The sequence below is a fragment of the Corvus moneduloides genome, chromosome 3, assembly GCF_009650955.1.
Source record: "Corvus moneduloides isolate bCorMon1 chromosome 3, bCorMon1.pri, whole genome shotgun sequence".
NCBI lineage: Eukaryota > Metazoa > Chordata > Aves > Passeriformes > Corvidae > Corvus > Corvus moneduloides.
This window is the reverse complement of record NC_045478.1, coordinates 47,426,674-47,440,775: the sequence shown is the minus strand read 5'-3', so window position 1 is coordinate 47,440,775 and position 14,102 is coordinate 47,426,674. Positions and strand designations below refer to the sequence as shown.

The following is a 14,102-nucleotide window of genomic DNA, read 5'->3' as shown; positions in this document are numbered from 1 at the left end:
CTTAGTTGTGTATATGTAGGAAGTTCCTGAGACTCTAAGGCCAAATTTGGAGTCTTACGTTAATGCTTATTAGTATTTAAATTCCCTGACTCTCACAAAACCCAAGCATCAAGCTGAGAGAAACTGGAAGAAAGAAGGTTAGTAAAGGGCTGACAGTCCAACAGACAATACAGATGGAAAGTGGAGGGACTAGGTGAAACAGAGAAAACAAAAGAAAAGAGTTTCTATTAGATGCTAAATGAGACTCAGGCTGAGCCTGATTAAAGCCATGTCTATGTAGGTTACATCTTTCCTTATTTCTCTTACCTTGTTTCTCTTGAAATATGCTCTTCGGCAAGCTGCAAAGCACTTCTCACTGCAGAAGCATTTCACTTCACTTCCCATACTCAGGGAATAGCGCTTGATTCCAACTTTCTGGCACCAGGCACACATTATTTGTACATTTGACACATCATCTTCTACAACAAAAATATAAGAACAATGTTTACATGAGATGCAAACACCTTCCTCAGACATCTGCACACTTACTCTTAGATACAAACAGCAGCAGCTCGTCTCATTTCTAACTCCCTCACTGTCAGAGGGCAGAACTGTGCCTGCCTGTGATCACCAGCTTCATCCTCAGGCAGCCAATGACCTGTGCCAGCCAGACTCAGCAGACTGGCAAAGCTTCTAAAATGGCTGGAAAAGATGATTAGCTTCAAAAATGGTGCACTGCTGAAAATCTCTGGAAATCTCGAGAACTTTTTTAGCACGCTTAAGAGCGCACAAATCTTTATTAAATGAGTAACCAAGATTGAAGGTTTAGTGGGTATTGCTGCTTTGTGCTTGTTACTTACAGTCTGCTGTAGTGAGTCCCTGAGATGCTCTGCTCAGCAAGCTGGCGATAAAACACAGCCAGAAGGTGCTGCACCAAGGCAGGTCTCTAACACGAACCCTCTTCTAAATAAGAAGGAACATAAAACATCCCTTTTCTGCATTATTTTGAAATAATGACTAGCATACAAAACAGGGAGCTTCTGTGTGAATTCAGCAGTCACAGAAACACAAACTTGAGCAAGGCAGAAGATGCAGCACTGTGGCAAAATCTGCCAGATTACTTTTCAGTCATTATGCTCATTGGTCAAATTTTAATTCAGGCAGAGTTCCCAAGCCTTTTTTGAGCTCTTCTCTAATGTGTGTTACAAATGTGGCATGTGTGCCTTCTGCCATGTAAAAAGACACCAGAGCTTATTTACTAATGTGCAGCAATATCCTTGTGTGGTCATCATTCCCACCTTAGCTTCACAGACAACAGCAGTGAATAGTTTAGTCTACTAAACAGATCAAGTCAAGAAGTTAGCAGGAATCTGACTTTTTTAAAACTCAGAATTCTTCCGTTCTTATGTCCAGTTTATGATACTGGATGACCTTTCAGTTACAGACAGCAGCCATTGTCTAACTTCTGGGAAAAAATATCCCTGGAGACTAATTGTTAAAGCAGTTCCTAGTCCATGAGCTGTGGAGAATTCATAGCTTAGAGATTCTGTCATGCAGCCATCCTATTTCCCTATAAAGGATTTGTTTTTGAAGCTACGCTGTCATCATTCTGTAAAATTATTGGCAAACTAATTTTTAGCAGAGTGATTTGGCTCCTTTCCCTGAGTATCATAACTCAGAACTACGTGCTGCATTTTAGTCACCTTATTGGAATAAATATTGCCAGTTTAACAACTTTTTTCCTTCCACAAATTGTATTATGATTTACAGCTACAAATGAAATTCTACAACGTAAAATAATGACCTTTTAGTTTTAATCAGACTGCCTACCTTTAAACCTATATTTAAGGCCACGTTATGGCACAGATTTGTGTTTAATGTATTGTACCACTTACCCTTTACAGTGGGATTTGCCAGTATCATAAGCGCCTTGATATACTGAACATGAAGGGAAATCAAAACAATTTGGCCAAAATTATCACTAGCCATCTATAGGGTCAAAAAGCCTGCCCTGAGCTGGCTGTAACATAAGTCAGGCACACAGGGTTCTGCTATGCTGGTTTTGCATGGGATTGTCGCAGCTTTCTCTGCAGGCTGGTCTTGTCCAGGATGCCAACTACTCCAGCACAGACCTAGAGCTCTTTCCCCCATTCTTATCCTGAGCCATTTGAAGTACTTACCTTTTACAAAAGCACCCTGATTCAGCTAATTTTGCACCATAATAAACCAATGCCTTACAGACTGAACCTGCCCCTTTGAATGTACCAGGACAACAGAAGATCCTCTGAATCAAAGGAACCAGACAGCAGACTCTTGTTTCAGATAACAGTAACATATATTTCCCTACTGATAAGAAGTATTTTATCTCTGGAAAAGAGGAGATCTACCAGTGATACCTTTCTAATCGCCTTCATTTCTGGTGAGAGGAACTCTCATAAATGAAAAAAGAATATTACGGAGCTGAAAGAGAGTTCACTGGCAAAGTAGGCACTGAAGTACCTCTTTTTGAAGCAGGTTGGCTTGTCTGGGGCACAGTTTTTAACAGGAAACACAGAGATGCACCACTGGGATTCTCAGGGGCTTTCATGAGTGATTCGATAGGGGGAACACCTCAGCTGTCATTCAATTCCTGTTCAGTGATTCACAAGAACTGTCTCCCATGGATGATGAGAAAGATCCACACTATTGTTCATTTTTAATTACACAGGCTCCCAGCAGCAGCTGTTTACATGGAAAAGCCATGTTATTCACTTTTCTCCACTTTTCTGCAGGTAGTTATGCAGGACAGTCAGATTCAGTCCACCTCCTTCTACCAAAAACTTCCTCTAAGATACATCCTGGCAAGGGGAGGAGAGAGACCTTCTGTGTCAAGTTGCTGTCTTGCCATGCCCTGTCCAGCAGAGCTTCACCATCGCCTCACAGAGAAACCTGTGAAGCAGCATTGCTTCACTTATGGTCCATGGATATGACGATCAAAAAAATAGCACAGAATGGTCTATAAACTACTACTTCCAGCCACTGTATGCACTTCCAGGAAGTGATATGTGATATCCAGGAGGCATCATCAATTTTAGTCAAAATGGTCATCATTCTGAAAGAAGAAAGGGTGAAAGGGAGGGAAATAGTCTAGCTACATACAAAGAACTTCAACTATTTCTCTATTCTACTCCTTTCTCACCCTAGTCATCAAACAATGTAAACCTTTTCATTTCATGGTAACAGCAATAACAGAACCAGATGCCTCTTCAATTTAATAGACTCAGGAACACTGCTACAAAAGGATTAACTGAGTATGACCACATGAAGCAGCCAGGAAGTAGCAATACTTCAGAAGGGGGTTCAGAGTACACACTTCCTGGGATAGGACACTAATACATCACTTTTTAAGTCATCTTTGCTCCCTCAGGTGCACATTTGCCCAAGTCAATTTTTGATGAACTCTTTGTAATGCAGTTCATTAAGTGAAATAGAAAACATCCAGTATCACACGTCTATGGACCATCAATAGGAACTGTGTCCAGCCCAGCAGGAGGAAAAACTTGGTCTAAAATCAAATCCTTTCTTTCAGCTGCAAGTGAAGCTAAGAACAGCAGAGAAAGGAACCCATGCTTGGTACCTGGGACAGTACAGAGCTGTGCCCTAAGGCCTGGATGACAGCTGGGGACAATGATAAAGGTCCAAACCTGACTGTGTGCTTTCCTTCTTCATATCAGTTGTGGTAGAGATCTGAGCAGACCTTGTGAAAAGAACTATTAGGCATGTCTGTTACAGTGTATTAAGCTTAGCAACTAAAAAAGAGGACTGCAACATTAGCAGAAAGTAGTACTTCATGTATTTCTATGAGCAGTGAGAAGCAATAACGTAGTCTAAAAACACTAAGACTGTGTGAAATAAGAAAAGACAGACTCTTGGGATTTAAGTGCTGTCATCTGCTAAACACAAATTGGAATAATCTGAAACCAGAAATTTGTATCTTGCATTCCATTCAAGATAAAATTCCTCTCACTTTTTCACAGACTTTTGTTTTTCAAGGCCAAATTCTTTGAAAATCATTTTACCCGATTCCCGCCCTGCTTTCAGGAAAATGTATCAAATCCCTGTTCCTAGAGTGCTCAGCTAGAACAACTTGCTGCTAAGAGATCACAGGGAAGCAGGAAATTTCAAACCCAGTAGTTTAAGACTGGTTATCTGTCTTCAATCTTTATTCTAATCTTTTCCTGATGAGAACTGCACTAAGAAAGCTTCTCCACAATAATTATACCAGTTTATTACATCAGCAATGTTCTCTTTTGCTCATAGTCAGACTTTTGCTGGTAGTCTAGCTTAGCATATCTGCTTAAAGTAACATGAGCTCATCCTGACACCATGCCTACATCCATCATGTGAGCTCTCACTGGAGCAGCTCTTCTGATGAAGATCATTCACCATCACTTTTAGAACTCATATAGCCGTGCTGACACATGTTTGTAAAGTACAAAAATATCATTTGCAAGTCCTGGCACAGATCATTTTGAAGTGAAAGAAAATACTCTTTAATAACTGCTTTTTTTTTCCCCTCCATCTGGGCCTGCAACTTTATGACCTGCTTTTGCAAAGTGTTTAGCATGTTCTCAGATCTGTCACACTTACGACAGGTAGCATGGGCACTCTTACAGGTGAGACAAAGAGGAGATGGGACTGACACAACTGAATAGTAACAGGAGGGCATTCAGCAGAACATACATATTGCTGTCCTCTGTAATTAGACCAGGTAATAGAAAGATAAATTCTTTCTGTGTACTGCACAAGATCTAAATTTCCAGCCTCTACTTTTCTAGTTCTCAACTCTTCACAGGAAGAGATATTGTGGGAGTTAACAGTATTGTGTTTTTCTGCCTCTGGGTTGTGTCATTACAGGTGGAAGAAGTACTCCCTGCACCCACCACACAGATACTGTTCAGTTACATCTCCTTGTGGTTTTTAGCCTGTGTATTTTTCATAATGAACAATGCAATAAACACAGAGTGTTTGCAGTGTTAAATCATGTTCCCAAAGGGAGTAGTTTGTATAACAAGATAAAATTATCACATTATAATAACTAAATATGCATCAGTCTAAAGCATGCTTCAATTAATCATCAAAAGTTTGCACCGCCTCTTTAAGTCTTAATTAAGCAGAATGTTTGGTATTTTTTTCCTTTCAAACCAGTGTGAAGGAGCTGAAGAAAACTGTTCCTCTTAAACCCAATGAGCAGCAGTTTACACTAATCGATCTTATATGGAGACATAATTTAAAGAGGTGGGGGGAAGTGAAGGAAGGCAATGAGTACAATGGAGTAAATCCGGCATGAACAGCCCTGGCTCTTTAGCTAAGCAAGCCAGCATGACCTACAGTGTTTAGCGCAATGTTCCTAAAATCCCTAAAATTCTGGAGTTAAATCCTGATCAGTTTACTAAGTTTTGGGTTGCAACACTCTACTGTTTTGAACTAAGATGTATTTTCAATTTTAACTCCAGCTTCAAAAAGTTGGGTGAAACTAAATGCAGCTACAGCTCTAATCCTGCATGTTATGATGATTCAAGGGCAGGTACTTCAAAACCTTACTTTCCATATTTCCTTGCAAGAAATTCAGCAGGAGATACTCAATTCTTCTGGCAAGAACATCTCTCCTGAAGGTGCCCAACCACAGTACTGTTGTGCAGAAGGAAGACCAGGAGGACAGTGTTTGGGATTGAGATCTGAAGTACAGCACCTGGACTGAGTGAGCCTTTGTGAAACCTGTACCTTGACTGTGGTTGTTGATACAAAAAAATTTTCTGGCATCCCATCCCTCCTCCATGTCTCCCAACCAACCAGCTCATCTCTGGCATGAGTTTCATTCCACCACACTATCAGAAGCCATGTCTCTCCACTACTGCTTTCACCCACTTTCCTCTTTTTTTCTCTTTGCTGCATCCCACCCCCTCACAGAGGCAGCTTGGATTCCAGGTTTTCTGGGTAGGGAGCTATAATAGCCCTTTTACCTTGAGCTGGGAACTGCGCTCAATCCACTGGTATATACATCTTTAAATATTTTAGCTGCTTTCACTATTACTTTCTATTGAAAAGCTGCAAAACTTCCTTTTTAAAGACTTTAGATCTTGACTTGGGCATCTGCAGCAATAACAGTAAAGGCTCACTGTTTCCACTGGGACCTGCCAGGATTTCAGAATTGGATAATTCCGAGTTACCCGCCTGCTGCTCCTGAAATCCCAGATTGCCATTGAAGAAAACCAAGTAGCATGTATTCAGATTTTTCATCCCAAAGTAGTTCCTGAGGTTGTTGATCCCAAGCAAAGCAGAAGCACCATTACAGTCAATTTTCTTACACCCAAAATTCTTTAGCAAATGAATCTCAAACTAAAAAAAGTGAAGAAACAAAACTCCTGAGACATTGCTACAGATCCCCTTGTGATATCACCTTAAGTACTGATCCTCTAAACAGATGGGGCGTGTGACAAACTTAAGGTAGAAGAAGTGCCTAAAAAAAAGTAATTACCAGAGGAAGATTAAAATATAGGGCTGACAACAGAAAGCTCGATGCAGCCATCGCTATGGAAATACCTCAGAGCCTCTACCATGCATTTCCTTTTAAGGACCAGTCTCTTCAAGTTCACTACTCTGCCAATAAAGCAAAATGTCCCAGTCCCTTTTGAAAAAATCGTTTTGGGGAACCACAGCCTGCCTACGTTTTCTATGCATGAGCTGAGGCACATTCTTATGCATAGTTCAGTGGGGACTGAATGCACAACACAAAAGCTGGCAGTTAGGCAGGCTTTAAACATGCAAACAAAAAAAGCACCTATTTCAGCTAATAGAGGGGGAACTCCCTGTGTACTTTGAATATATGTTATTAAGGTGCATACATGGACTTTATGATTTTCTTTTTAGCACAAAGGAAACACTTGGCCCTCCACAGAGAGCAAAAGACATCAACAGTGGGCTAGATGGGGCAGGCATCCTGGCAACCACTGGCATTTAAAAACCTAGGCAGTAATAACTCTACGATCAGTGTAAATTTGATGATGTTTCAAACTGAAAACTAGAGACTATAGGATTTGTTGCAGTGGTTTCTATCAAAGGGTGAAGCCTACCTACAGTTAGAGAAATTGTAACGCTGTTCAGCAACCAGAAGATACTTGTGAAATACTGAAGAGGGATGCAGAGAATAGTAAAATGAAAGTCTCTTCCACATATAGACTTAACTAGATCTGATAGTGTAGTCTTTACTTAATGAAAACTGCCACTGGGTTCTGCCTGGAATCAAACTTCTTGGTACTGTAGTCATAGATGCAATTCCTCAGTGAATTTTGACAGATGATCTTGGAATTAATTTTTAGTGGCCTGCTAACTACCATTTAAAACCTCTTTAATGGTTTCAGATTCCTCCAATACAATTCAAGTATTGAGAGAGGTTACAGCAGGCAGTTCCAGAATGTTTGTAGGGCAGGAACTCTGCTTATTCCACTATGTTGCACAAAGTTACTCATCTGCACTTGTATTTACAAAATCTCCTATAAACTTTAATTCTAAAGCAATGCTAAACTATAACTCAGAAAATCACTCATTCCTTTGTATAAAATAACTAAATACTTGTTTTAGTATTTGAATCTGGTATTTCTTTGCCAGCTTTGGTAACAGGCTGATTTTACAAGGTAGTCAGCATTGGAAATGCTTCTGCTTCTCCTTTAAGACATTTTGCCTCACCAGATACAGTTCCTCCAGCCCAGTCCTCCTTCACTTCCACAAGTTTCTGATAACTTCTGGTACAACTCCAACCATTATAATTTGGAAATCACTGAATCCAACATTATGTAGAGACACTCATCAGTGGGTTGTAGAATTTACATCCCCTTTCCTTCAGTATCTTGTGAAAACCTTGGGAGGGAGCATTAGTTTTCCCTTGTACTTTTTCCCTCTGTGGAAAGTTCAGTCAACTACATGACATCACCCTTTCTGCCTCCCCTTCTACTGTGTCCCTTGGCAGTGACACAGTCACAGCACAGCATTGCAGGAAGCCAGTTCTTGTTTGGGATGCTCAGAGCAACAGGCACACTCTGTGCATCACTTGTACACAGAAGGACGCAGGAAAGGGAAGGATTTTGTCGACTCTCATGCTCAAAGGATAGACCAACCAGCAGCTGTATCCCCTACCAATGCACTGCTGTGGGGATCACAAAATAAAACAAATCAAAGAGCATTCAAAGAAATGGGAAAACTGAGACACCATAGCCTCCAGCAGGTGCCAGGGGAAGGAGGCAGCTTGTTCTCACCCACACTGAAAGAATTTTTTGCATTCTTCTTCGACTGCTCTTGATTTCAGCCTTCCTTCATCCCAGGTAACAAGAGTTGTCCAAACTTGCCCGAGCAAATGGGCAGAGTCACCCTAAGTGCCCTCTCAAATTCACTCTATCATTAAGGGTTGCAGAATAGCAGAAGGTTTGCACACTACATACTAAGGCCATATACCCTGCATAACTGTGGTGAGATTTTTAGTTCTAGGTCATTCCAGGCTATTGCATTTCTGTTCCTCAGTATTTCTACGCAAATTTTAAATTGGAAAAAACAACCAACCAAATAAACAAACAAAAAAACCCACCAGCTTTCTTTACATTGCTGTGCAGAAAATAAGAACCTTCTAACACCAAGTAGAACTAATCTTAGGATCAGTTTGTTGCAATAGGCTGTACTCAAGACTACCCCTGAAGATCACTCAGAATCTGCTGCCAGGTCTAAACATAGTTACCAGACTGCTGAGCAAGATGGACTCTTACCAGCCACATAGAGACTCTTACAGCAGCTCTCTGGAGGCTGCACTGACTTCTTATTTGCTTCCAGATGAAGGTTGGACAGCTGATGCTGGCTTATAAAGTCATGTCTGATTTGGGCACTGCTTGAGTGAGGTCTACCTGCCTGGTGCTGGAGATCAGAGGAGTGCTCTTGCAGACAGCTTCCACATCTGAGTAACTTGCATTCTCCTGGTAGAGGCTTCCCATGACTGGATTTAGCATCCTGCACTGACACACCATAACCTGAGTCTGTAGACACTCAGTGCACCACATAGGGCCCATGCATTTAACTCAGCATTTTTTGGGTTTAATTATGAGGTACAGCAAGGAGAGAGTGCCTTTATTGGAGCTGTTTATATTTGGTTAGTAGCACCCTAATGTTTTCCAGAATCATATAGGCAAATTGGAACCTTACATTTCATTTGACTAAAACAGAAATCTGAACAGCTTGAAGATAAAATTTTAGTCAGACTGCTCAAAATTGTTTGGTTTTCAAATTAAAAAAAACCAACCCAAAACAAAAAACACTTTACTACAAAATAGGCATGAAGGAAAAAAAGGTAATTTTGTTAACTCTTCAAGGTTTTAGCCTGGTCAGACAAAATATGAATGCAGACAGGACACTGTTCAAAGCTTTCCAGCATGCTTAAGGAAAACCTAATCTGCTGAAATCTTCAATGACAGCTTCCTAGACAGTTTAGGACCAACACTCCTTCCTCCTCTTTTCCAAACTGATAGCTGTTTCTGATAAAGAATCATATTTGCCTTCCTAGAAATCTTGTTTCCCTTGGCTTCCTGGCTGTGTCTTTTCTACCTCTGCAATTGCTATTGTCAGTGCAGATTGCAGAGTATCCTTCTTGTTTCTCTTCAGGTTTGTGAGCAGCCCCCATGCTCTGCTCTCTCTTCTTCCTCTTACCTGTATTGAATCCTATCAGCAAAAATTATTCAACTAATAATTCAACAGATCTGCATATCCTCTTCAGACCATTACACTCCTGTCCAAATGAATACCTCAGCCTGTCTTTCTGACACCTCTTTACTCATGCTGACCCTTCTGTTCAAGATCAATACAGCAAGAATTAAAGTCTTAATAATGTCTCCCTGAGTGCTCACTCCATATTATTTGCTCTATAAGGATGGACTGCACCATCTTTCCTATCCTTCAGGTCCATGATTTAGGTATCATTTTCACCTGTGGACACTCCCTTTTGAGCTATATTTAAGTCTTGTAGATTTTTCCCTGTACAATATCTAAAAGCTTTCTTCATCCATTAACAAACTCTGGATGCATCCTAATTCTTAGCCTCTCAGTCACTACAGTGCATTACCACCCGATGTTCTCTCTGGCCTGTAATGTAACCTTGTCCTCTTTGTGTCCACACAAAATCTGCTGCAAAGATCCCTTTTCCTGCCTAGCATTTTAACCTTGAAGCTTTCTCTTGGCCTCCTTCTGCCTCTCTCTCCTGTCCCCTTACTTCATTTATCCACTCAAACATGGATAAATGCTTTGGTGTTTGTGACAGTTCAGTCATAGCCTGTCTGTCCTCCATGCTGAAAATGTCAATCTTCACCTTATTAATTAACGATGTGAGTCTAACCATGTACCTGCTCAAGTCAAAGAAGCACCTTTGCGCTGTTTCCAAAGTCATCCCCTGTGCCTGCGATGGACTCCGAGAAAACATCCCCAGAGTTGCTCTTGTCTGGCTTTGTATCACTCTGAAGTTTTCTGCTTTGATGTAGTGCCCACAAAACGGTGTCAAAGTGCAGTGCCAAGACCACTGCCTCACACACTGGCTCTCCTGGCTCCTTTGTACTCCCTTTCCTACCAGTTGTTTCTTGCCAGGCTCTTTGGGATGATCATGACTAGGGCACCTACGCCCTAAGATAAAACAAAACCATTACTACCCATGCTTACTGCAAATCCCACAAAGGTTGTGATTCTCCTCCCCCTCCAACCCTCCCAAGCTTTGGTCTCTAAAACAAAGGTGAGATAAATACATTCATCTGCTCAGAAGTCATGGTAATCTAGTCCTCATTACCAATCGTGGGATAAAGTCAGAGGAGGCAGAGATTATGCATTTGTATCTCCTGTGCAGGTAAAACAATGATATTCATTGTTAATGAATTAAATAAAAACCTAAAGGTGGAAAACACTTACGAAAAGCTCTCTCTACACATTACCCTTAGAGGTACATTTGAACACAGGATCATATGTTGTAGGTGGACAGGCAAAGAACAGAAGGCAGTTGACTTGGCCAAGATTCCCTTGTGTCCACTTAACTACTGTTGCAGTAATTTGTTTTTCTACTTCATAGTTCAATCTCCTCCTGCTTTTTGGTGTCATAAAAACCCAGCAACTGTGGCAATCTGCACAATGCATGCTATAGCCTTGTGTTCACATACCACAAATTCAGCATTCTGGATTCAGTCGTGACTCAGATTGGAGTAGAAAATAGCTTGGGATGGCACAAGCCCTTGATTAAAGCTTTAGGGCCAAATCAACAACAGCTGAGGATCCAGCCCATATGGCCTGAGATCTTTAGCTGTGTAAAGGCTGCAGGAATGGGCCCAAATAGCTTTGGTAATTAGCAAATATCGTATAAAATAGATTGAAAGTCTTTGGCAGGGAGTGCATATTGAGTAACATTTGAAAATTATTCATAGCATATTAGATACTTCTTTAGAGATAAAACTCAATGGCATAACAATAATTTAGGAGGGGCAACTGCAGTCTATTACACGACCGACAACAGGCAAACACTTTCTTGGATCAATCAGTATTTTACAGCTACCTTTAGACAATGTTACAAAGGGCAGAGGTGACCATCTAACACCTGGGACCTGATCCTGCAAGCAGTTCTGCCTCTGCAGAAGCACCCTGGCACCTGGTGGCATCTCTTTAGCCCTGTGTGTGGAGAGCTGATGTTCTTGGGTAGGAGATGCATGTCACCCTGTATTCCTCAGTGCCTTGGTCACTAAAGAACAACCACACCACCACCCAGGGACGTCCATGGAAGCAGGACTCAGCCTGCTCCTATCTGGATTCACCAATTTTCACACCATGTGGAGCAGTAAACGATAACACAACAATTAATCACCCTGGTGTAGCCCTAAGAGCTCCTTTCACAGATTACGGTAAGCAGCATGCAGAGGGGAATAAATCATTTTTCATGCAAACTCTGAGGAATGGCATGTTAGAAAACCACTCCTGATAAAAATCTAATGAAAATGTAAAACATCTCAGTGCAGTCTCCTAGGTAGAGTCAAGATCATATTAAACCCTTGAGAGACAGCAGTCAGGGATTTCAATGGGAATCAAGAGACAGTTTTCTCAGTATGAGCTTGTTAACCAGATATAAAGACATGATACTGATTTGATGGCTTTTTCTCTTTCACTGCTTCCTTCATGCAGCCTATTTTTAATGTAATAATCTTCCATTAATTTAGTTAAAGGCTTTATTCACCAGAACAAAACCTTTTTTTTCCTAAAAGCAAATGCTGTTGAACTGCTGAGAACATAATCCAGCATGAGGAGTTTCACAAGCAGAGCAAGTTTGCTGTCATTGCATCTGCAGGAGTTTTTCAAGAATACTAAAGTGACTAAAGCCACTCTCCCGTTCGTTTTTAAAGTTCCCTGGGACTGGATTTTAATAATTTTGAAATCAGCCCTCTTGCTAAGACACTCTGATCCAGTAATCTCAGGACGTTGTCAATAACCAGTAACCATTTTTACATATTCATTAGCATTTACCTGCTGGTGGCTTTATGAAAGGTGGTGGAATTAATGGGACAATAATAGGTACATTCCCATGATCCTTCGACCCTGCTGGTGAGTCTGACAGTCCATTTCCTGTGGCAAGCCCTGGGTAGCTTGGGTTTATATTGTATGGTGAAATAACACTGTCCTCAGGTAATTTTGGTTTTGGCAAAGAATTTTCTGTAAAACACAAAGAACACATTGAACAGTATGACACATATATTTCTTAAATGGCCCTGCATACTTTCACCAATCTCTTCATTAAATTACTTACTCTAATATAAGAATGGTGCACAAAACCCCCAGATATTTTCCCTTTTAAAGAAATTGATACTTTCCAGTAATCTTCAGAAATGCTCAATTTTTTTCAAAATCAAACTCACACTTTCTTTCTGCAGAAGGTAAAAGGTGGGATTATTTTGTCATGCATATCCTTGGTATGCCTGATTTAGTCAACAGCATCCTACTCTTGCACTTCATTTCTACTGTTTGCATGGTGATCACACTCGGTGTACTGTGACTTCACCAGCACAAGGAGCATGAAATGAAGGAAAAAAGAATTCCTATTCTCTATAAATAATATGAGTAGTAATTATGAAAGAATTTAAAGAAAGGAACAAAATATTGAAATCACAGCAAAGTGTGCATAAAATGATGACAGTTATTATTATAATTCTTTAATCCCAAATCACCTCAGGATTCTTATTTGTAGGAATTTCTCTAATACACCTCTGCCATGGGGCACAACTTAATTCTTATTACTTCCTCTTCTCCCATGTCTCAGAACAAGATTTTTTTCCCCCTCCCAAAAACTGCATACACCAAAAATTTCTACCTGTCATAGGCATTTGACATCTATGGTACATAAAACATATGATTTGTATCATGTGCCGATAAAAAAAGTATGTCACAAATTTCATCAAGTATAGACTGGAGCTAGTAATCATTCAGTAAAAGATATATTTATTAAAACAGAAATAAATTAAGTGCATTACTACACAGGACCAAGTTTCTTCAAAGGTAGCTTAATAACATTACATTTTCAATGAAAAATAAATATTGATCACCAATGTTGTTATAGAACTAACAAGCTGCAAACATTCAATTTTAACACAATTAGGTTGTTTCACCTTACCTCTAATTTTTTCCCCTTTTTTCTAGCCATCTGTCCCTCAGCACTGGTCCCTCTGGAGTCAGTACTCACTGCAACACTCACTGAATACAGTGCTGCTGCTGTCTATCAGAAAGAAAACCCAAACACTGCTGTCCACGAACATAGTGAAAAGTAGCACTCCACCTGCATAAAAGCTGCTGGAATTTCCTCTCTTTACCTCACCTTTGATGAACTCCTGTTGGATAAGTCAAGACGCAGCAATTTTCTACTCTTCTCCTTATTCTGATGACAAGCCCCTATCCATTCCCTGAGACTGAGGAGTCAGAAGGCAAAAACTGAATGACTGAAGAAAACAACAAGATCTCATCCCTTACATTTTGAATCACAAAGATTCAGCAACGTCTCAAACAAATTCCATCCATGGAAAACTTATACCACACTACAG

At 40.4% G+C, this 14,102-nt stretch overlaps 1 protein-coding gene across 2 annotated transcripts in view; it reads right to left on the bottom strand.

Annotated features, from left to right (window-relative positions):
- SOBP (sine oculis binding protein homolog) overlaps nt 1-14,102 on the bottom strand; it is a 113,185-nt gene that overhangs the window by 89,043 nt on the left and 10,040 nt on the right. For both annotated transcript variants that reach the window (XM_032101395.1, XM_032101396.1), the window contains exons 3-4: nt 12,538-12,723; nt 307-458 (exon numbers count right to left, since the gene is read on the bottom strand). In XM_032101395.1, the coding sequence (XP_031957286.1) occupies nt 307-458; nt 12,538-12,723 (338 nt within the window). The remainder of the gene's footprint in view (nt 1-306; nt 459-12,537; nt 12,724-14,102) is intronic.